Below are 24,809 nucleotides of genomic sequence, written 5' to 3'. Positions count from 1 at the left end.
GGCTTACGATATAAACCGCCACCAACCCCCGCTATGGACAAATAAAGTAATAAACCAATATAGGAAGGCTAATTAGAAACTAATCAGAAAGTAGCATTTTCACGCTAAAAAAGATGCCGATTTAAAATATCTGTCAAACGGAAGAAAACGCCAAAACAAATTAGCCAAGCAATCCTCGTCCTCCACACTCTGGGCCACTCAAAGGTCTGTGCAAGGCTGTTATGTACCAGCACACTGAATTCCTGTAGCAGTTTCTTGGCAGGATACGCAAGCAGACAAAAAATGTTTCAAGAATAAGTTAACAGTGTTGCAGTCCATACTGATTTATTTAGGCACAAATCTGTTACATGCGCTGTCAATTATGACATAATAGAGAAAACCTGCATCCCAGTAACTGGACTAAACTTTGGTAAAGTGCACAAGGTAAAAGGGTTGATGACCCTTAGTCAAACTTGCTTGTGCCTAATACATGGCTGCACAGTTCGTATTTTACAGCAAATAGATCGTTAAATGAAAGCTTTCACTGTGACTTGATAACTCGATGTCATGATGCCAACGAATGCTATTTACAAACACATTACCTAGTGCAGTTTCAGAAGCGCATGTCTTGTTTTTCTCCACAGTCATGCTTGCTTGGTATAAACTCCAGCAAGAAAAAAAAACGAACACAATCGAATGTGTGGTAAATCTGCCTGCATGTGTGCACCAACCCACGTTTGCTCGTACGTTGGTAATAACTGCACCTGACTAGGGAGCTTGCAATGCAGAAACTAAAGCAAGTGTAGGTGCGTGTTCTTCCCCCCATGCCTGTATTGTAGTGATCACCGTGTTTTTTAGCCCTTGACTGCGATAATGCAAATGTTCGTCGTGTAGTCAAGCACCAAAGCATGCATCATTTTATGGTCAGCCGAGTATTTTTATAAACCAGCAAGACAAAATTCTAGACAAATGGTTCACGTACTGAGAAATAATTCATACGGCGTTTGTCATTTGAAGGTACTTCACTTTATTTGTGCACATCCTCATCTACAATTCTCGCCGGAAGGGGTACACCCACACACACAAGTGAGCACTTACTGTCCAACAAAAGAATGCAAGACGTGAACGGAATCAAAGGAAATGTGAATATATACAGCGGACAGAAAATTACAGAAAACAAGTAGAAATACGAGAAAATATTTGAAACAGACAGTAATTAACAATAAAGGTGCAGCTTCGCACATTATCATTGTGGTCATTAACCATTGCAGATGGAAGGCCTTTCTTACCAACGACAATATTAACACAAAATGTGCCGAATAAAGCAAATTAGAAAGGGCAGTTAAAATTGTATTAGCAAGCCGGATGAAAAGATGTGGAAACGTGTATATACCATGAATGTAACGGTGTCCTATGCACAATAAATATAGCAGATAGGTGTGCAGTATGTTGCACATTGAAGTCGTCTAAAAGGCGCACTCGACTTACGAAGTGACCTGTTTGGTCTACTATTTGGCTGATGGCTTCACATATCAGGCAAAACATGCATATGCGGCAGAGTTGACCCCCCTCCCCCCCAAGTGGCTACTTTACGCAGTTTTAGCTTAGTAACCAATGTCATGCAAAGTAGAAAAAAAGAGAAATCAATAAGCTGCATCCTGCGGATAATCTACAGTTTGTATCCACACTATGTCTTTCAGTTCAGTGTGGAAAACAGCAGGCTACAAGGCGTTTTTTTCTTGATCATTTTGCTTGACCTTCGGAAGGTTTACTCCGGCACACGTCTTGATCGAATGTGCCTCAACACATCGAGTCATTTGTTGGCGAAGATGCATTCGCAAGCTGAGCTAACATACTTCACCAAAAGCAACTTTTCAACCTTTTTTCTGTGAGAACTACAAGCACCTTCAAGATTAACCTCCACATTCTCAGCCAGGAACCTTGTTATGGTCCTGAACGGAGCCTTCATGTCCAAGATGGTATAAGATGAGACAAATGCCTTGAAATGTTCCTGAATGTGAACCAGGACAGCCAGCACTTCATTGCTGGGCCTGATTAGGTTGCGAGCCTCCGTTACGTACTCCCTGAAGTTGACGAGTGAATTGTAGCTCTCATGTTCTCCAAATAATACTGTCCTGCATGGCTCACAAATCACTGTTGCCTTCATTACAGCCCTGAGACGAAATCCTCCAAAGTAGGCGAGGATGTCGCATTCAGATGATGAAACTTCCTCAATAACAAGGTCCTCTAGGCGCTCCTCGTCACCCGTAAACTCCACAAGCTGCTTTCGTAGAGTTGGACCAAGAGTGTCGGCGAGGTGCAGGCTGTCATCAATGTCGTAGCTTGTTGACTTCGGTGTGTGTAGAAACTGCCCTACACAAACCAGCTTGAAAGCGCATTTGACATCGTATGCACTTGGGGTGTGTTTTTCATCCGCAAGATGGAGAAGATTTTTCCAGGCAGTCTTGGATTATTCGACTGGTCAGGACACACATGTACCCACGGTGGCAGAGAAGTTCTTCTGTGAGGCTAAGTACGACAGATGTTGAAATCAGAAGGCCTGCCTGAGACGGCTTCAAGAGTGCTGTTCCTATTTTCACATGTCGCAGCGTATGGTGAGCAAGGTGAAGCGTTGCTAACGCCTCTATATACTTGGTGACATCTATCTTGCTCAGAGCAAGCACAGTTTGATGTGATGACATTAAAGTATACCATCGCCAAAGTAGCTCCAAAGAACACGCTGTTGCTTTGGCCTCAGATGGAAGCTTTCCTTTCTTGATTAGGTTGCGAATACCAGCAGGGGCTTCGCGAAAAAGCTGTACAGCAATGCTGACCTTCATTTTGTTAAAATGTCCAGTACTCACGTGGACAGAAGACAAACCATTTGCTATCTTAAGGTCATTATCGAAGTCGTGCGCGTGTACTTCCTCTACATGTTTGATGTCGACCTTGTTGCCAAGAAGACCCTGATGGTTCACTGTCTCATTGCTCAAGTAGAAACAGCTTAACCACAGAAGCTGAGCACGAAGATTTTTATAGCATGTTCTGGCTCCGCCATCAAATGCAGCAGCCTACGTTCAAGGTGAGGGTGAGGGACACTGCAAACCTTTTCAGAGTTTCGTTGGCTAGAAAGCCCTACCAACCACCGCACAGCCGAGTTTGCTGACCCCATATCACTTCTTACGACAAGAGCTCTTAGCATTTTGCTGTGAAGCATTTCTATGAGGCTGAAAACAGCGGCTTTCAGCAGCCGTTTATCAACAGATCTGCCCGTGAAGTGGTATGCAATCACCAGTTTTTAGCGCTTGTTTAGACCGCCTACCATGAACACCAAGGCGTGGTTTGCTACAGTGCGTGGTGTGTCGGGCAGAGTCGTGCTGCGAAAAAGGTAGTCCAGTGAGCGGTCATGCTCGTACCCTTGAGCGATTTCCATTTCATCTATGAATAGGACACAATCCTTTTCAATATCCTCCATTGCCTCCACTTTGCGTTTAAGCACATCGAACACTTCGTGGAGGATACCTGGAAGAAAGTGGACGTTTCGTAACCACCGATCAGGGTTCTGTTTGAGGGGAGGGGACACGATAATGATCGCAGAAGTTCATAACCAACTGCACTACATGCATGCTTGATTTGCAGCGATGTTCTGATTGTTGTTTCAGACGAAACGCATCCTTTCCTATTTTTTCTGGTTAGTACTTTCTTTTGATCTTCATTTAGGAATTTGATCTTGGACATGGGGTCAAGTTTTTTGCGCCCAGACTTAACTTGTTGCTTGAGGCTTCGAATGGAGGCCTTTGCCTGGTTGTGCAGCATTTCCAGTCTTTTGTACTTCCGCGTTAGGTCACAGTTATTTTATTGAAGCTCTGCAGTGCTATTGCATGTCGATCCTAGCTTTTCATTGGTGTAATTTCCACAGAAAGTGAACAAGACCACATATGGTAGTTCCTGGGTTATCACATGACCCACCTACTTCTTCTGGTGACAATTCTGCCATCATTGTGGCAATGGGTTCAGAATGTATCTCTGTCAGCTGTAGGGAAGGGAGCATGCGCCCAGGAGTGCTACCGCTGAGGTTTGCCGATGTATGGCTTGACGACTGTGTGGATACATGGGGGAAGCATAAGGAAAATTTCTTTCCATTATTAATGCCGTTTGACTGAAACTTGCTATATGTTGCAGAAGCAGTCCTCTGTTGTGAAGGCTCGTCTTCGTCACTGTCAACACTGATGCTGACAACTAAACACCTGGGTCGGTGAGCGTTAGCCTCATATGGTAATGAAGTTGCTGAACGTAAATCTGTAAAGCATGCAGAGGTACTTGTTCCAGCATTGCCTGCAGTATCGCACACGTTCAGGCTGTGACGCTGGTGCGGTGAGTGGATCACATTGCTGTCACAGTTCTCCGCAAGCTGATCTTGCACATCTTCAGCTGCCATCACATCAAGGCACAGGCTGTTTGCTATGCTACCACACTGGCTTGCAGATCCATCAGTAGCTCTCAGTCCAGTTGCCGCTACGTTAGCAGAGGCTATGTCTTGGAAGAGACACTTTGGTGGTTTGCGGCGATTCGGCACAGCTGTAAAAAATTGTTCAGAAGCAAGAATTAACAATCAAACCGAACACAGGCAGCCGGTGTGCTTTATTTTAATAGACGATAGCACGCCATAAGGATTTTATGCTGACTGATCACAGCGGCACCGTCATTGGGATTTCAGTCTTAATGAGCGCAGTGTTGCCATCGTTTGTGGCATGAAACGCGAGTGAGAAGTGAGGTGATGTCACTGTTTTTGCATAGAAAAGTGTTGAGGAATTACCACTCCGGAGTTGAAATTATTCCGGAACCGTCTTGTTTGAGAGGGTGCTGTTTCATAAAATGTCTTTTTTTAATTCCTCATTTTCTCTTTGTTACTGCTGAATAAGTGAGTCATATCACTGCAGAGTACGGCCTGAGATTGTGCATAAGCATTTTTAGACTGCAATGAGATGAAATTAAAATTAGATAGGACGCAAGCTTATATTTCCCAAAAGTAGTCCTAATTGCCATCTGCCATAAATGTCCACTTCTGTGGTCTACACCCGTTGTATATCACTCATTCTCTCCCCCCTCCCCCACAACCGCTATACCCCCCGCATACCCACGTCATGCCTCTGGTGAAATTCTACATATAAGATTTCTTTCAAGCGGAGGCTTGATAAAGCTTGTCTACAATAGGCACCGACAAGCATGAATTTTTGAAAGAATTGAGTACCCACAACCCTACATTGATACTGTTGTCAATATTTTGTCAATATTTTGCTGAAGCACCGAGCCATTTAAAATTACTATATCAAATGCTAATTTGACATAAACTCGAGTATGCGTCTGCTACCTGGGATCCAGGCTCACGTAACCTTGCAGATGCAATAGTCTCTTCAGAATCGCTCAGCTCGGTTTATCGTATCAAGCTATTCCTTTACTACCCTTGTTTTGCTGATGAAATCTAATCTTGGCCTTCTGAACTTGCTCTTCAGAAAACTTTCACGTCTTTGTCTATATCATAAAATTTTTCTTGAACTAGTCACTGAAAGACGAACTTTTATCACAACCATCATAATTTTCAGCCCATATTGATACCAGCATAAGGCCGCCATTCCTTTTTGCCATACTAACCTGTTTAACGATTCATTTATACGAAACAGTAGCTCAGGATGCAACCACCTTCCCAGTGCCATAGCCAGCATTGAAGATGTAGTCATTCAAGGTCGCAGTTGTTGACCGCTTCACTGAATAACCTGCGCAGCTATTTGTTAATTCAATGAGTTTTGTATTTTCCATGTACAATAATGTTGCTAATGGTATTGTCATTCAAGGCCTTTGGTATTGACCTGTTAGAATAACCTGCTCTGTTAATCATTGTTCTTTTTCTTGCTTTGTTTTGGCTTTTCATGCGTAGCTTTGTCGTCATTTACTTTAGTGCGCTTGCATATTCACAATGTACCCACCTCATCTGTAATGCTGTTACGTCCCTGAAAGTATCACAATATATATGTATATATATAGATATATATATATATATGCAGTGTCGGGATGGCATGTCTTATTAGCTTCGTCCACTTATCTTTTCTGTTTTGCTCGAAGCTGCAGTCCTGAAAGTGGGCCTGCAAGGCATAGAAATTTTGTAAATAACGCCGAGGTATTGTCATTGCTTCGATTCTTATTGAGTATCATGCGACGGAAGCCACGGGTGTGAGCTAGCAGCGTCTAAATATGCATCGCCTTACGTACCACGGATGCACTTAAGCGTAATGAAGTGACAAACTGTTTCTCATGAGCATTCTTTCTATGCAGGAATGGTAGTTTGTATGACAGCTCTCTACGATAGCACATAACGTGTTAAATAGTAAGCCCAAAATAGGTTAGCTATCAGGGTCGCTCGTAACCACACAGGCATTAGCAAGGAAATTGAAATCGCTTGACAGTCTTGAAGAACACCCACTGCAAATGGATGCGCTGCTCAACATCTACATCATACTGCACCCCCTGCCTATTCAATTCCCCACTGCTTCTTCAGCATTTCTTGCTCTGTGCATGGCAGCACAGCCATCTTGAGAATAACAGCAAGTAAGCTACATAAGTAAGGAAAGATGCAGCAGCCTCCGCTGCTGCAGGCAGTTACTGAGGCCAGGCAGCGCAGCTTACAAAAAACATTACGTACGTGAAACGCAGTTTGCTTTACCTCGAATTCTAGTGCACATTCGCTCGTCAGTCAATTGTCCACGTTCTTGATGCAATCCAATTCAGCCTTGCTAACTGCAGTTGTGCGTGAGCATGCAGCAATACTTTATATTGTATGCCAAGACTCACTCTATCGCGCGCATAAGGATTGGACCAATACTTACACAGCCTACTTATGACGAGGCGGACAGTGTCCAGCGGACTCGTTTATTTGCGCCAGCCAGCGCTTCCTTAGGGTAGGGCTGGCCGGAAAACTAAACATCCGGACTCCGTTGCCGCTGTATTGAGAGCACTGTGGTACGCAGCAGCCGGGCATGATTTTCGTCGTCGAGATCGGGACGAGTAGGGTTACCGTCCGCGGCGGTGCGGGCGCAACAGCTGACTTCGTTCACAGTGGCGGGAGAATCCGACGGCTTTCACACAAACGCAGATATCATTTATTACTGAAACACAAAAGGAGACTGGCTGCCGGCTTCTTCAGGTCGTTGTAGCGCCTCCCGAACCACAGAAGAGGGACCGCACTGTAGCGCAACGCCGCGTTCGAGTGAGAAGCAAATTGGCGGAAGCGGGGATTGGCAACAGCGCCATCCGCGACACTTAGCGGAATTCCGGCTAGTGCGGCACGGGCGCTTAACAAAGGCTGGCATCACCCTAAAGAGGTGGCAAATTGAGGCTCCCTATTATGGAAGCACGTAAGAGGAGTTCAGCTGAAGCGCACGACTCACACACAAGTCATGTTGATGATGGCAATATGTTCTGTCCCTGTATTGATTCAATGGTAACGCATTGTCGTCGAGAGTCATCGTGAGATGGGTTCTGCCGCAATATTTTACTCACAAGTAACTGTAGTGTGTTTGCAGTTTGCAAACGCTACAGTGCACTGAAATTCTGTGTTTTTGAAGAAATGAAGAGGTAATGGGGGGGGGAGGAAATTCCCGAAATTGGCAATTAATGCCATAAGGTAGTTGACAGTGTTCTATTTTGAGGAATAAGCGGCAGAACAGCTTCCTGCTGCAGCATCATGCCTGGAATTTCAAACGACGTTAACAAAACGAAGTGGAACTCTTCAGTCCCTGCCGAAGGACTGTCGCAGCTATTAAGTTCCAGCAAATCGTACATTCTTTGTAAGCAATATCTACCAGCATTTCTATTTGTTGAAATATTCATAGCGTAAACAAACAAGTACATGTTTTATGAAATTGTCGACTTTTTTGCATATCACAGTTACTACATGTTGACAGCATCCTTTTTAGGGACCCTCCAGAAATCTTAGTGTTTTTGCTGAATAAGTACTTTTTATTTTCACCTCGCTTTTATTATATTTATAGCACTGACGTGAAGACGAGCTGTAAGGACATGAGAAAGCATTGGCATTGTTTACCGCGCAATACCTTTCGCGTGCCTCTTTCTCTCGCATTTAAAAGAAAGGCAACCAGAGTTGAAGAACGGCAACAAAGCTTCGTAGCGCAGCAGTGGTTCTTTTAAAGGTGATGCAAAGAAACTACGGGCGCTCCAAACCTAATTCGACGGATTCGCAGCATTCATAGGGCGTTCACCTCGATAGGGCCCGTGACATACTATGTAGATGCCAGCGACAAGCGTGAACATGGTACGCTTTGTGCGGACTGTAAACGGTGTTTCAGGGCGTATTTCTGAAACACGGCAACGTAGGCTAACATTTTGCCACGTTCGGTGAACCAATACACGACAATGTGTGTAACATTCACGTGGAATAAATGCAGTTTATCATATTACTGTAGGAAATTGGTCCATTACTGTGGCAGGAATGAATGTGCTCGTTGCGAGTTTGAGGACAGCAATGCTGTGGTAAGCAAGCGGAAAGCCAGGCGAGCAATTTTATTATTACTCTATGAGCTTGCTTTAAAGCGTAAAACAGAGGGTTACGCAAGCGATAGCGCGAACTATAGAAATCCGTGTTTGCAAATGTATCCTGAAACCTGCAGTCAATATAAATGAAGAGATGAACAAATAATCTCTGCAGACTAATAAATGAGAACGTCAAAAGAAACACGGTACCTTTCTTTCAGCAGCAGAAACATTATTCCGTTGGTACCACCGGCATCGCAGACTTCGTATAGATTTTTCTTTTGATGGTATGAGATAGCTGGGTGTTGACCCTATGTGTAGAGCTCATGAACTTGCGTGGCGCATTCTCCGCGCCGCGTAATAAATCAAAAATTATTTAGTGTCGTTTATTTGCGAAGTGCAATATTGGCATTGTCGGATAATCTTCGGTTCTGGTTATATAACGGTCCCGCCAGAAATGTGCGCCATTATTTAAGAGAGCGGAGTCTAAAAAATGTGGGTCTATCCCGTGGATTGTGCACTCTGAAAAGGTGGGCTCCTCTCCAAGTTTTAACGTCTTTAAATGTGGGCATAACCTGTTGAAACCGAAAGGAATCCCTCAGGGAAGCACGCAATAGAGGCCCGCGTAGCGAATGCCACCCACTGCGCTCCCTGAAATTTTTGTAACCAAAAATTCTTGTAACCATCTCACACTGCTTTGTAGATACTGCCGCCCCCGTTTTACTGCGTATGCTTATTTTTGTGATGTTCACCTACTCGTCATGAAAACCAGAAGTACGCCTAAATACTGGAGGAGGACACCAGGCACGTTGGGTTTCCCAAATATTATTAAAATGTCCCGAAACACCAAGCAGTAGCGCTGAAAGCCTTCAAAAAGTTGCGAAACGTTCCTGTCCTAGATTTACCGCCAATGAAAATTATTAATGACAATAATTGCAAGAATGCATCAGTGTACCTGGTGCGAGGTCATGAAATAAATGTTGAAGGAGGAAAAAAAATACAATACATGACATAGCGAGCAAGAATAGGTAAAGAAAATGCTAATGCGGACTTTGTACCACTTTTTCCAACGTTAAACGAGTCCATTTTTTTCTTACCAAAATTCTCCTCTCAAAATCCGCGCCTGATAGTCACAGCAGGCTCACTTTATCACTATTTTGATGTGGGATGGAGCAGGAGCCGGCAAGGTAGTGAGGTAGTTACGGTATCTTTGGCGAAACACCATTATCTTCCTGATTGCTCTCACATTTCTTTTTATTTCTCCCATATTTGTCTGCACTAATCATGAATAATTAAGTAAATTACACTGCTGTATTCCATTGTTTTTGCAATTGCCTATTGACAGCCGAAAATATTCGTTCGTTTCTATGCAGCAATTCATAAGGCTAGATATTGCCCATCAGTCTCGATTAATGATTTATCCCTTACCCGGAGCCTTGTCTTTCCCTTTGCTGCCTTTAAAACAGTCTTTAAAACTGAAAGTGATTAATATCGAGAAATACAAAGACGACAAGAAACAAGAATACGGAAAGCAATCCGAAAGGTTTCCTTTTGGTCACAATCTCTTTTTGTTCGCTCTCTGTACACCAAAACAAGCTGTAGTTCTCATTGATTGGTTCTGAAATGTTCGGTGGGCTCACTACCCAAATGCAAGACAGTGAAAACATGATAATGCAGATTCAAGACCATTCACCTTGCTAGCCCGAACGTCGCGCTGAAGGGATGTGGTTAGGCGCCGAGATGTGAAGCAAAAATATCTTCAACAAAGCGACGAACGTGGCCTTTTACATTCTTTAAGAATACTCACCAGGCCTTCGAAAACTGGGATCTTGGAGGTCAACATGGTGGGTGGCAAGCTATCACAGAATCCCTCGCTGCCAATATATTCCACCGAACTGATGGCAATTACAATATCGACGTTGTAACTGCTGCGGAGAAAGAACGCCGAGCAACAATAGCATTGTCATTTACGGTGGCCCACAATTCCAACTCATTTATGAATAATCACCCTATATAGCCCGGCGGCCTTAGTCATAGGCGGTCGCACAATACTCAGCCACACGGGCTCTCCCGTGTTGTAAAGTACTGGAAGCTGATCTCTGCCTTAAAGCATGCACTGATGATTACGTTCCACGATGTAGCTACGTTGTAGTGGATCTGTTGCTTCGGAAGTCTATCTCTGTCTCAGACAAAGAGACGCGCGCGCACGCGCACGCACACACATGCACATAAAGACACAAAACAAGCACATAACCTCTGCCACCTCGCACGCCATTCTGCCAGCACGGCCAGCTCCGACATTTTCCGGCACTCTATTGCACACAACACTGTGAAACTTAGGCGAAGGAGCGCGTGGCTTGCGTTAGGAAGGTATGGTGCAGTGTTGTTATTAGGCCTACGTCATGTACATACTTTTGTTGCCACCTTCTCCAGATCGTACTACATCGTCATCGCTTCCGCTCATATTGCTCAATAAGGGTTCGTGCCACCTATAGCGACATGGCGCGCAGCGGCGTGACATCGCACGCGCTAGTTGTTACTCAAATTGGGTTTTCTGCTTTTAATTTGCTGGTGCAATTTTAATTGACGATGCGAAACTATCCTTGCGAGCCATCTCAGATTTCTTTGAGTGTAGTAGCTGCCTGCTGCTGCTCGTGTTGCTGCTGCTCGTGCTTTGTCACCGAATATATCCCCCTCGGCTGTGAGACGATGGTGCCATCTAGGAGCGATGGCTCACGCGACTTTTCCCGCAACAGTGCAAGGTAGAGTGGAGAAGACGGCCTGCGCATACGGATCATTTGCCGTTGATAGAGAGGGCGAGGGGACGCGTACAGCCGACACCACCTAGACGAGAAAAAGCCTGAGCGCTCGGCGAGTGACGTTTAGGAAAAGGGACCGGTGGCGTGCTCGGGGATTCGGGTTGAATGAAGGGATCGCTCCTTTATGGGCAATGTTAATCAGTGCGCCCTTATCTTTTTTTTAGGAAAATGGATTACCAATCCTTACAGGTTCACCCCTTGTGAATTATGACTACTCGACTTTCTCTAACTTGCACCTTAATTATAGTACAGGAGCGTTTTTCCATTACAACCCACATCGACATGCGGCAGCCGCGGCCGGAACTGAATCCGCAATCTCACGCTCAGCAGCGCAGCGCCAGATCGACATAGCTACCGCATGAATTTCGTAGCTTTTCAGCGTGGTGGCTCTTAGAAAATGTGGTGGCCTCAATGAACCAGTTGCCTTCACCCAAAAAGATGACGTAAACGAAATGTTTGCTACAGAAGGGGTGTTCCACATCCGCCGTCAACGCCGTAAGTCTTGGCGCTGGCTAACACTCCCAGGTTTATTCTAGTAGATAAACATAAATACCCCAAAAAAGTTGATGGCAAAATGCCGCAGAGGTAATTCAATTGGAAAGAGCATCAGACGCATAATGCGAAGACGTGGCTGAGTGCCCCACATAAGGCCAGTTGTCGTTTCATCCACCTTCATTTCCGTTATTTTTATCATTTCTTCAATTCAATTATTACGTACAACTAATTTCCCCTATGCTGTCTTTGATGTTTTTCTTTGCTCGCATCTTACGATATTGCTAACAAATAATAGGGCCTTCGGTGACCTTTTTTCTCGTTCAATGTATCCTGGGGACATTTTCGAAGCCAGCATATTGGAGTGCAGGAACAGGAACGTGGCCGTTAATATTACATCTTCCTTACTTGAGACAGTGTTGGGTACTTGTTTTCCTTGTGAAATTGCACAAGCGTATTCATTGGTTAAAAGCATGAACTTACAGTCTTTCTTTTTACCCAATATTCTTTGAGGTATCTTCAATCTAGTTCACGCAAAGAAAGACGGCAATGATTCAAGCTAAGAAGTAACTTATTTGTTTTGCCTTTTACAGCGAAGTTGTCAAAGCGTATTTTACCCACTATTGTGCCCACGTGTAGAAAGAAATCCTCAAGGAAGCACAATACCGGGCCACCCTGTGGTGGAGGTGAAACAGCCATTAAACCCTCCCCTATTTGAGCCGTTTCCACAGAGAGTGCAATGCCGGGCGGACCCGCGGCGGAGTTGAAGCAGGTGACAAGCACTCCCCATACGTGAGCGCGTTCCAAACACAGTGCGATGCCTGGCCGACCCGTGGCAGAGGTGAACCAGGCGTCAAGCATTCCCCCATACAAGGGCCGATCCCGAAGGTAGTACAACACCGGGCCGATCCACGGCGTGGGTGAAACAGGCATTAAGCACACCCCTTACGAGGACCGATCCCGAAGATAGCACAATACCCTGTCGACCCACTGCGTGGGTGTAGCAGGCACTAAACACATCCCATACGTGAGCCGATACCAAAGTTGTGCTATGCCAGGCCGACCCGTAACGGAGGTGAAGCAGGCGTCAAGTTCTATTTATACGTGAGTCGATCCCCAAGATATTGCAATACTGGGCCGACCAGCGGCGGAAGTGAAGCAGGCGTTAAACACTCCTTATAATTGAGGCCATCCCAAAGATAGTGAAACACCGGGTCGACCCGCGGCGTAGGCGCAGTTCGCCATTAAGTGGCCCACATACACTGCTTCGTTTATCATCGTGTTTCATAGAGCGGAAGGGTACAGAGTTTTTATCATGGTTATGGAGCTAAGTAGAGGAATATTTTGATACCACATGTTTACTCATAGGAAGTCAGTGCGCCAAGTTAGCAGTGATCGCATGGCTCTTCTTTCTAAGGCATAAAACTTGTTTACGTGTTCTATTGTCAATTGCTCACATTGATAAACAGTAGTCATGACGTGAGTGAACCATTTAGAAGTGTATTTGTGTTCTTAGTTAAGTGGGCAAGCAAGATAAATTTCACCACTATGACCGAATATTATAAAGAGATCATATCCGTTGATGACTAAAACGTAACTGCCAATAGACAATGCCGGATGTGTTGTTCTAACGACTAAGCATTGTTAGAAGAGAATTTATTGTTGCATGCTGTTTCTTTATTCATTGAAAAGAAAAGCTTGAATATTCTTTGCGCATTTGTTTAGTTATTTACCAATAGCAACAGGCTTTTCTTAACTACGCCATTCTCGTTTCTTCCACAGTCAAATTGTAGACATCAAGAAAGGATAACAATAAAATGATCTGCATACCCCATTTCTTCGCAGATTTCGGAGCATAAAAAAGTACTTTATTACAACAAATATAGACGAAAACCTAATATGGATACTAAAGAACACCGTACTTGGTCAAAGGTTTTTAAGACTTTTGATAATGGAATGAGATGAACTGGCAATGCGAATCTGAATAGTTTTGTTGAAGTGTTTCAGCTACTTGCAGTAGAATACAGCATCTATTTCAATTGAAGGCTTTACGAAACTCTTGAAAAAATTAATCCTAAAGAAATATTATGATCTTTGTTTTATGTTTTAATTATTTATCTGTTTCATTTGCAGAAGCGCAGCTTCTGTCACTCACTCAGGTGAGTAGCAGGGCACATTCCTACTCACCTTTATTTAGTCCTGCTCAGACCCCCTCTTATTCGCAGGCTATTCGACTCACCCAGATTTACACTTACTCGGGCTGGAAAGTAACACACATCGATCAACCTTGCCCTCGCATCCATACACTAGCTCTACTCAAACTCAGTTCGACTGAGTCTGACCAATTCTAGTAATGGCTGGTTTCGTCGACCTATGACCGGATTTCAGAGTGCATTTGCTGACATCACTGTGGAATGCCACGGTGTAATGCCACCAAGGCAAGAAGGTGCTGGTTATCCTCCCTCTCATGGCAAAACGCATGTGTCTTAAATTCGCTCCCAAGTACAAGCAGCGCGCTTTGTCATTAGGAGAAAAAATTAGCTCGGTAGCTTGTATCTAAATACGGGAAGAATGTGACATTTTTTTGGCATTCACCGCGCATATGAGGGCGATGGTATTTTGTATATCAAAAAAGTGTAAATGTACCATTTAGAAAAAGCGAATTCATTATTAAACTTATCTCCCACAAGATTCGATGAAAGTTGCAGAATTTAAAAGGCAATCTCAAGTACCAAGTTGTCGACCTTGAAGCTTCGTATATTAAAAATATGGCACAATCCTCAGTCTGCCCCTAATACGACATCTAAAGAGGGCCGAGTGAAGCGTTTATAGATCTACAATACTCCACTAATTTGTGCAAAGTACGTTTGCAAGACAGACGTAAGCGTTATGAGAAATTTTTAAAGCAGTCAACTCATATATCAAATTTGGCCTCTATAGATGATGCACTTGTGACGGTGACAGAGCGTATATTCACGTGGGTGTAAATATGCATATATGCATATACATGTATGTTTTGGTGCACGTCACATTCGCGCACAGACTTGTAAACCTCAGGCTCATATTATTTTTGTCCTAAAAAGTTGTGCATTTTCTTGCAATTATGGGGTCCTCACTGAGACGTTTCTTCCTCACTTGCTAGAATTTATTCTTTCACTCCAAACGCAACAATTTAATAAAAAGCTTCAGGCGGTAGCCTCATCAGACCATTTGTACATTTCGCGTTCATTTGATTAGGAAACTTGAGGCCTCATGACCCCGAGGGAACGCTGTCTCTTAAGTTTCTCTAACAACCCCGTTAATAATCTTGTTAGCCCTAGACACCAATTTCCAGCTGGCGCCTTGTTCCACTTTGGAAGCTCTCGATAAATACTAGCATGGCGCGCGTGAAGTTGCTTTCGTAGTACATGCAGCCTGTGTTAGGTATACTCTTTCTATTTGACTTTAGCGTTAGCTTGCAAAAGCTTCACTGAATATATTGATATTCGTTCACTCTCAATGGGGTTCTCCTATCACTTACTTGGCAATTTCCGTGAGTGTCGCTGTGAATTCGTTTATGAAGTAACCGCTAAAATCGTCGCAGCCGATGGCGAGGACGGTTTTCGCTGTCTGGTCACTGCCCTGGAGCTGTTCAAGTTTCTGCAACACCAGGAAAACATGACGGACACGATATGCTTCTAGTAGTTTTCTACATAGTAAGAGCTTGAGCAAGTGTAAACCTGCATTCGTAACCACATCGATCCGTATCTTTTTCTTTAAACGCAGTGACTGACTTCTAGCATGTCGCATACGCACTTTTATTAAATAGCCACATCGTGAAGGGAAGATAGCCTCTGCAGGAAAGACTAAACAGGAGATGCACGTCTGGTCTCCGCTTGCTTTTAAGGCTTTGAATACAAACTGAGCCCTGAGCGCTCCAATTGGGGATGTCGACACACAGAATTATGTACAACTATCTGTATGCGTAACTTTGGCAATCTTACCGAACAAGAGATAGTGCCCACTGCCGACGCAGTCATGGAAAATATACAGTGGTTGCTTCAATAACAGTTGACAATGTCATTAGTAGGAGGTTACCAACGATGTGTTGCACTCACGTTTTCGTAAAATAAATTATAAGCAATGTTGAAGAACCAAAATTAAGAACACATGCTCCTTCAACATGTGGGGCGAAATAGCAGCATTTACATACAATTGATCGAGTACCTCGCAGTGCTCCATGTGGAAAACAAACGCAACATATGAGCAGGAGCATCAGCGTTGTCTCTGCGTGTTGTTAATAAGCTATAAAATCACACATTGTCATAAATCTTTCCATGACACGTGATACGTTCGACCCACTGCAAATGCGCACCTTGTGTAGCTCATTATTGCGGTGTCTTCCGCAAGTCACCGTGAATGTGCAACCGTTTCGACATGCTCAGAGCGCCCACTTTGTTTCAGATTCCCCCAATATATTTTCTTAGTCTCGTAGCGAGCAAGAAATAAATCCTAAGATTGATCACTATTCGGAATGATCTGACGCTGACCAAAACGTATTAGCCATGATTTGTTCGTATTATACAGCTTAGCTGTTTGCTTTGAAGATGGTATGCTTAGCGAGCTGGTACTAAGTCGCGAACCTTTCGATCTCCACCTAAGAGATGATGCCACAGCATCAGCATCGGTAATGCGGGTTGTATGCGGAACGCTCCCATACGTAATTCTTTATTACATAAATTGCTTCTATCTACGCTCTCAACGATGGTACGCCTGGATAGTATGCTAAAGCCTGTCCCTCGGCATGTAGTGCGCTGTTCAACGGAGACGTGGCGCAAATACAGGGGCTTAACGTATCACGTTTGAATGTATGCAATCAGTCTAAAGTTGCACATTGGGCTTGTTGGTATATCATGATGGAGGCAAAAGCAGAAACAGGAGAAAACAACAACACAGACGACACACACGTTTGGCGCTGTGTCCGGTTTCTGTGTTCTTCTTTTGTCCTGTTCCTGATGCGCTACGCCTTTTGCCTCCATACAATCAGTGTTTTGCATGCCAAAACTAAGGATCTGTTTATGCAGCACGCTCAAGCGACAGACTACAGAACGCTTTGCATGACCTAAAATTCTTTAATGTGCTCCTAAAATGAAGTACACAAGCGTTCCGCCACAGGAGATCGAACCCACGACCTCGATCCCAGCAGTGCAAGCCTAGCACACTGTTGCACGAAAATGACCTGTTTGCGGTTCTGAACCGGTCACTGCAGGAGAGGCGTTTCGGTTGCGTCTGAGGCGCGAGCATTGTGTCGCACGACGAAGAGGCACTTTCGTTATGCCCGAAATTTCTGTAGGCATCTACAGTCTGGACAAGTGTTAAAGGGAACATTCCGTCAGCCTCTCACTTCGCCAGTGCCCTAACTGCATAATCCGGCTGAAGTGGTGTCAGTGAGCCGCACAGCCGCGCAGGAAGGGTGCCAGTGCTACCGAGAACTTCGGCGGATGACCGATAGGAGGAGCCTTAAGGTGGTGTAATATTTTGTCTGCGTTGTCGAGGGTTCACCCGGACAGAAAAGATGCACAGAATTTAAAATCTGCTGTTTGTGTTGCGCTCAAATATTCACGACGCAAAGTAACATATCAAACAGCAATAAAACTATCAGATACATGTACATTATTATTTTTTTTGCAGAAGGCCTAATGCTGCATTACGCACCCTTGCATAGCCTAGTGAGCAATTGCTGCTTGTCAATGAATATCCGTGCGTTGTCACAGGACATTTCATTTATTCCAGCTTACTTAAAAATTATGCGGTATCATCCTTTACGATTAGTACTGTCTTCTATGAAGAGAATTGGTAAGCTGGGTTGGCTGCGTTATTTCTGAAACACACTTTGCTTCTTTTGATCAGTGTCTTCGCCTAATTACTAGCCTGTAAAAGCCCACTAAGGGCTTTCTCAGCTAACTTTCTTAAGGCTACAGGCCACCAGTTTCCCACGTAGCATGTAACCTGACGTATATGTGTATGTACACAGAAACGCCATTTCCTTGACGTGTAACAATAACTAAGCCGCCTCTTTTGGTATTTGCCGATCCGACATGCTGGCCAAGCCCAGTATTGCAGGCGTAACTGACGGCTGCGTAATTTGGGCTGAAACGAACTAGCAGTCCACGTTCAGTAATTCTTTTTTTAAAGTTTTCCTACCTTGTGGTAGGCCTATGGAAAGACGAAAAAAAAAAACAATACGACGTTATTTCTCATACATAAAGGCTCGGGTCAGCCAACTTCCTTATAGCGATTCTATACTGCAATCTGTAGCACAGCCACGTCAACCTGCCCTTGTAAGATAAAAATCATCACGTGGTGTACGCTGCCTTAATTAAATGCTGGCTCCAACTGTAAAACAAATCAATTCTTCTGAGAAATAATATTCAACACTAGTTTTACTTACTGCATATCTTAATATTAGGGGACACTAGAGAAACTATAATTTGACCGGTATCAGTAGAACACATTTTTGCAGTGCCGAAATCACAACCCTTGCCAGGAGAATACGTTTGGCAAGCCCGAAAATACATGAAAAATTAAATAGACGTGGCGGCGCTACTTTGAACTTTGCACTTCAGCTTGTCGAGACGTCACCGATTTTGATGGGGTCTGCTCGAGCCTAAATAACGTTATCGCTTAACTTAGGCTACTCTTTATTCGCAAAATAGCCAAGGGGTAAACATATTAGGTTTCAGTAAGTTTCACTAATCCACAGCTGGTCAAATGAGATAAAATTTATTGAAATTTACGATGTCACACTAGCAAAACAGCGCTTAGGTGGCGGAGCGGTAAAAAAAAAGGATATTTTGACTAATTTTCATACTACCACAAAATAATAAAAATAAAGGTTTTAAATAGTACACGATCTTTTGAAATTTCTTTTTAGTTGCTCAGTAGCGTCCCTTGGGGCCACTATTGAATTACCTCCTGCTCAAAATAATACCCGACTTGTGTTATGTAGCTGGCTCAAGCAAACAGCTCTCCTTCTTCTGCCGGCGAAAACGTATAATTGCATGAAGCAAGAATCCCCGCCTAAAACATAGCACTTCTACAAACTTTTGCCGTGCAGCTTACTGCGTTTCCAAGCAAAAATGAAACCATACGAACAATTTCAAGGTACTCATCTATTGCGTTTAACATGAGCATCTCAAACACTCATTCAATTTCAGGTTACAGGACAAAACCCTACTCATGGCTTTAGGGTAGGAAAATACGATCAGGTGCTTGCGATGGCTAGCCAACGCAACGTTGTAAAGGCGGGAGCACTAATGCGCCAATAATTCCTTTCTTGCACCTCGTGCAGCTTTGATTAGAGAAGGATGTATTCGTGTGCTCAGTTGGGGCGAGACCTCGAAGCGTTCAAATATCTAAACAACGCACATCGTACATTAAGCTCTCCTATGTGATATTTACTGCGACCTGGAAAAAAAAATATTGCGTAAAAGTGGCATCGACCAAGGCATATGAAATTGATGACAGATCAAGATCAGTTCTGGCAGTCTGGTTTGACGTGCCGTGTAATTGCTAACGCGCCACGTAGAATGGGCTTCCGTTGTAGCCTAAACAGGAAATCTATAGCAGTAATATATATATATATATATATATATATATATATATATATATATATATTACTCAACCCGCACCCACCTCAATAAACGGTTTCGTAAGCGATATCACGTAGCTGAAGTCGGAGCGAGGCGCCACCACCGTGAGCAATCCGTAGTGCTTGATGCCTTCTTCACGCAGCGCGCTCAGATCGCCAGCTGCGTCGTCCAATGCTTCTGGTTTCACAATGCTGCAATGCAATATTTGGCGTAGAAGTGGCGTCGACGGCGGCTACGTCATAACTGAGACATCTTTGCGAAAATAAACCACTCGATGGATTTGCATTTCCGAATCGAATAATCACCAGTTTTGAAGTCATGACATGGTTCTTTAATTAGACAACGTGATTTGCAGTCAAATAGACAAAATTTTAAGTAGAAAATGTAAGAAAAAGTAAGCAAAGAAAAAGAAAACGTACATATAGTTTACCTGGAGAGAAAAGTGGCCCGCCCGTCCAGGGTGAGAGTTGCGCCTAAGGCGCTCGGTAAAGCAGCGCGAAATAAACGGCAGTGAGCTATTCTAGCCGACGAGGCGAAGTTGTCCCATAAACAATAATTGCCGTTAAGGAGTTCCATCCTTTCTTTTTTTCGGTGTAACATACCTGGATGGAATTCTTTTACATGACATACCGAGTCACCCTTAGCGCACCCAGAGGACAAAGGAAGCATTTTGTGCTTAGTTAGTTTCCTTCCGTTAAAGCCTGCGATTTTCCTACTGCTCAGACAAAAGTCAACGGGTAGTCAGCTGATAATAGCGCCTCGCACTAAATCATGGAACTATCACAAAAAAAGCAGCGTTTATACAGCGCCTGCGCATATGAGAAAGGACAGCCCATTGACACGTTTTAAAGCAAAGAAACAACCAGTGAAAAATGTCAAAGGCTGCGATTGTAGTAGTTGAGCAACCGAGACCAAAGAAGTGACCAGACGTCAAGTCGAAGAAGTGCTCAAGTGGGTTGAGAAGAATTTACAAAAACAAAGGCAAATTGCATATTTGCGTTTTTTGCAAGTGTCAAGGAAGGCTCAAATCTATACTAGGTGGCCTTCAATGCTCCGAGGCAAGCGGTACTAGCTTCATTTTTGTGTAACGTTACGTACAGAAAGTTGATCTCCGTCACCAGGTGGCGTCGCTATGAATCTTCCCATGCGCTTTTATCTATCCAAGGATCCAAGATATATATTTTATTTCAGATTCCTTAGCGCACTAATCCCTTTGAGCAACAGCGCATTACATGGAAACATTTGTTTTACCTGTTTTTTTATTGGTTAATTCAACGCGTGATCAGCTAGGTGTGTGTCCATTGTTGGTCAGTTCTTCAGAACGGGCATGTGCTACTGCTATACAGTTGTACAGAATTCATGAATGTGACTAGATGTATGTCGTGTTTATCTATTTATCTATCTGTTTATCTACCTCGCATGGCCAGTCGTCCGCCGACAAGCATCGTAAATCACCTTCGTCGTCCTGACATTGTTTCGTAAACTGTCGTACTATGCCAGCTTGATTTGGTGTTTGCGCTGCGACTTTACTTGCGACTGGTGAATATTCGTAGAAGAACATTCGGTGAGAACAGAATTTGCAGCACTGCTGGTTGATAAGAACAGTGTACGAGATTTCCTGTTCCGAAGTTGTGAAAGAAACATTTATGCACCCATAGCCATTGGTTATACTGGATTTAATTAACTGCTTCACGCAAACTTTCTCTTATTTAGATTAAACCATGTGCGTTAGAACTGCAAAACAACTTTTTTTTAATTGCGATAGCAATTATATGGACACTGGAAGGAGGGGCGTTCTTTGCCGTCGGCTGGTATACGGTGCCTCAATTTCCTCCTCGCGCGCCGCTCCGTACAAAGTGGAGACTACCGCGGCGGTTGATACGACGTTGGCCACGCGAATCGCGGGCGCCGTAGTAGGCGCCCAGGCCTCGAACACTCTCAAGTTCATCAAATGGCCACATAGGGCGCAAAAATTGACCTCGGTGTGCCGCAAAAGAAGCAGGCATAGCATACCGTTAAAAAGGTTAACCTATGAGCGCATTATCTCCCGCTAGAGTCGCCGTAGTAAGCGCAATTTTAACCTACAAACTTTCTTGAACAATAAAGGAAGCGTTTTTATTACATGACAAACAGTACAATAACATCATTACCAATTTTACATTGCAAACCTTAATTACCAAGTTTGTGGTTTTTTGCCATTTTAAACGCAAAATAGCGTTCAGCGTCATCGACCGCCCACGTGACCTATTGCGTGGATTTAAAATCTTTACCAGTATGTTGGCGTGCACGGCAGGTACGGATTCTTTGGTGCGTACATCGGTTTTTTGCGCTTCGATATCTCGTGTTATTTAACTTGGGGTGTAAGCCGAAAGCTAGGTTTCTGAACATCGCTGCTTCAATCACAATGTAATATATTCGTCTCGTTAAATTACAGGTGGAGGCAAGTTGACGAACTATATGCTGCATTACATATGGGCAGTCAGGACCATCCGTTGCCGTTTCCGAAAAAAACTTCCAGTTGTGAGGCATCATTATACACATTCACGAAAAAGCAAGCGATAACGGAACGCACGTCTCATTTTTCATCTCGTTGTAGCCGTAGCCATGGGTGACTGACTAGCCTTATCAATATATGTATATATATATATATATATATATATATATATATATATATATTTATATATATATATATATATATATAGAAAGAAAGAATATATATATAGAAGAAACAGAATAAGTATATAATTTCAACGCTTTCGATCGGTTGACCGATCTCCATCAGGGTTTACAAAAAAATGGTAGTTCGGCCCTGGTAACGAAGACACCAGAATGGGTGCCCGGTCGTTCTCAAATAGATCAAACCGTGAGGGACAGTTGTGACAGTGATTGATTTTCGGCGCTTTGGCAGATTTACAGCTGCCTTTGGCAACTATGCAGGGCAAGGGGAAGGCGGAGTCCCATGTATGTAGAACAAGGAGGTCAGTGAGAAGATAAATGGAGAAGAAAAGAAACGAAAAAGAAAAAAAAAAGCACACAGGAGGAGGAAAACGTAAGTCGGAAAGTGAAGGCGGCGGGAAGTAGCGGCAGCTAGGTTCCCGTCGACGGCAGACAAGGGGGGAGAAAACTGCCGCAGCGCAGCACTAGTGCGCGTGCTGCCATTCTAGCGCGTGGCGGGGGGCATAATAGAGAAGAGACATAGAAGGAAAACAGAAGAGCGGCCACTTGTTGAAAGAAACACAGTGTCACAGTACACATATACAAGGCACGGCCAGTTCCGACAACTCTGGTCCAGCTACGGTAGGAAAAAATATATAGTTCCAAAAAGAATATATGCCTGGGATTCGCAAAGCAAGTGCTCCCCTGGGCTTAGGTTTAGGGAGCCGAGTTAAATAGCCTCCTTGTGGTCCAGTTTTTGAACGTTTAACCGACAACTGACATCAAGTCAGGCCGTGCGGATTCCAAGAAGGGGCAATAGATCACTCAGAAGGATGACTTGAATGGCAGGCTGCAGTAAACTGAATTTATTGGGTTTTCCGCTCGCCTCCTTGAGGCGCATGCTGAGGGACGAGCAAGCGGTGGCCAGCGTCTCCATTTTAGAGTACAGAACATGTATTCGCGTTTCCCATGCACTCTCACGTCATATCCCGGAGGCACGTCAGCTGCCCCGGACTCTCATTATTTCCGTTAGCGTATGTTCCAAATTTATGGATGAAAGATTCTCTCTGCTCGAGTGCACGGGTGTGTTGGAAACCGGATTACAAGAGCACAACTTCACGCGTTCAGAGGAGTGATCTGGCAGCCGAACGTGCCTGTAGGAGGGTAAATTCGGCAGACTTTTTACATGCGCGCGGTGATTGTTCAACCCCAGGTGGAAAGGGGTCTCGTTTGTCCGATATATTCCTGCTTACACAACTTGCAATGAATTTTGTGCACGACGTCACTGGAATCATAGTGAAGATTTGCGTTAATTTTATTTACGAATGATGAGTTCCATGTTTCAGCCGTGTCTGTTGTTGTCATGTGACGGCATACCTTGTAACGAGGTTTCCCACACGTTCGACAGCCCTTGGGCGTGTTTGCCTTCTGTTTGACTAACAAATCCCTTAATTTTTTTTCCTAAACACAAACCGAGGCGGCTGCTTGAAGATAGTAGCGAGTCGGATGCTCTCCTTGATGATATTGAAATGACGGTTGAGAATGGGATTGACCCGCCGAGCACCGGTAGTGTATCTGAGGACCTAGTTCGGATCTGATTGTGTATTGGTATTGATTACGCTTTCTGCCTTTATATGTGCTCGATCTAAGCCACGCGTGCGTTCAATGGCGTGTTCTACTATTTTTGGAGGATATTTTTGGCGTATGAGAGCAGATTTCAGTTCCTCCGCGTGTCGCTGAAATTGCGCAAATTCGGAATTCGAACTCTTCTGTATTTGTGGGCCTGCGAGTAGGGAATGCTTGTCTCGCAGTGATCAGGGTGGCTAATATAGAAATGCAGATATTGCTGACGATCTGTCGGCTTTTTGTACACGGACGTGGAAATACGGCCGCCACTCAGAGACAGTGTGACGTCGAGGAAGTGAATACTATTTTTGGAGAAGTTCTGCGTAAAGCCGATTGACGGGTGCAGAGAATTGAAATTGGAAATGAAGTCTAAGAGGCTTTGTTCATTGATGGCCCACACAATGAAAATGTCGTCCAAGAATCGCTTATAAACTATTCGTTTCACGGCCGAGTTTGCGAGGAACGGTATTTCGAAAGAGGGCATAAAGATATTTGCTTAATTTGGCGCCACCTTCGTTCCCATAGGCGGTTCCGCTGATTTACAGAAAATGCTTGTCCTCGAACTCAAAGTGATTATATTTCAGTACCAGATATCGAAGGGTCTCAGCTGTATCTTTATATAATTGCCTAGGTTGGCTGGAGCCAGCGTAAGCTGAAACTGCGGAAGCTATGCCCTCGGCGTGAGGTATGTTGGTGTAAAAAGATGCGACATCCATAGTGACCAAGTAACCCCCCGCCGGTACCGTCAGGTTTGATACCTCCTGAAGGAAGTGCTTTTTGTCTGTAATGTACGATGGGAATGAAGATGGGATGTCCTTAATGAGATTGTCAATAAAGCTGGATGTTTTCGCAGTCACTGTTCCACTACTGTAAACGATAGGCCGACCGGAATTGTTTATTTTGCGAATTTTTGGTATAAGGTAGGAACGACCGGGGCCAGAGTGTATCGGTATCAATGCTTTGAACGCATTATCGGTTTCCTGCCCTGCCTTGCGCAGAGTCGTCAGGGCGTCCTTTATTTCGCTTTCAAATTTCTCGGTAGGATTGCTTGGGAGTTCTGTGT

General features: G+C 44.1%; 1 protein-coding gene across 1 annotated transcript in view; it reads right to left on the bottom strand.

The window, feature by feature from the left end:
• The window catches only part of LOC142564938 (uncharacterized), a 46,221-nt gene that overhangs the window by 3,975 nt on the left and 17,437 nt on the right, over positions 1 to 24,809 (bottom strand). Inside the window, exons 3-4 of the mRNA XM_075676148.1 lie at positions 19,509 to 19,656; positions 15,355 to 15,473 (exon numbers count right to left, since the gene is read on the bottom strand). Coding sequence (XP_075532263.1) covers positions 15,355 to 15,473; positions 19,509 to 19,656 — 267 coding nt within the window. The remainder of the gene's footprint in view (positions 1 to 15,354; positions 15,474 to 19,508; positions 19,657 to 24,809) is intronic.

The sequence above is a fragment of the Dermacentor variabilis genome, chromosome 11, assembly GCF_050947875.1.
Source record: "Dermacentor variabilis isolate Ectoservices chromosome 11, ASM5094787v1, whole genome shotgun sequence".
Classification (NCBI taxonomy): Eukaryota; Metazoa; Arthropoda; class Arachnida; order Ixodida; family Ixodidae; genus Dermacentor; species Dermacentor variabilis.
The sequence above is the reverse complement of the archived record's forward strand: the minus strand, read 5'-3'. Positions and strand labels throughout refer to the sequence as shown.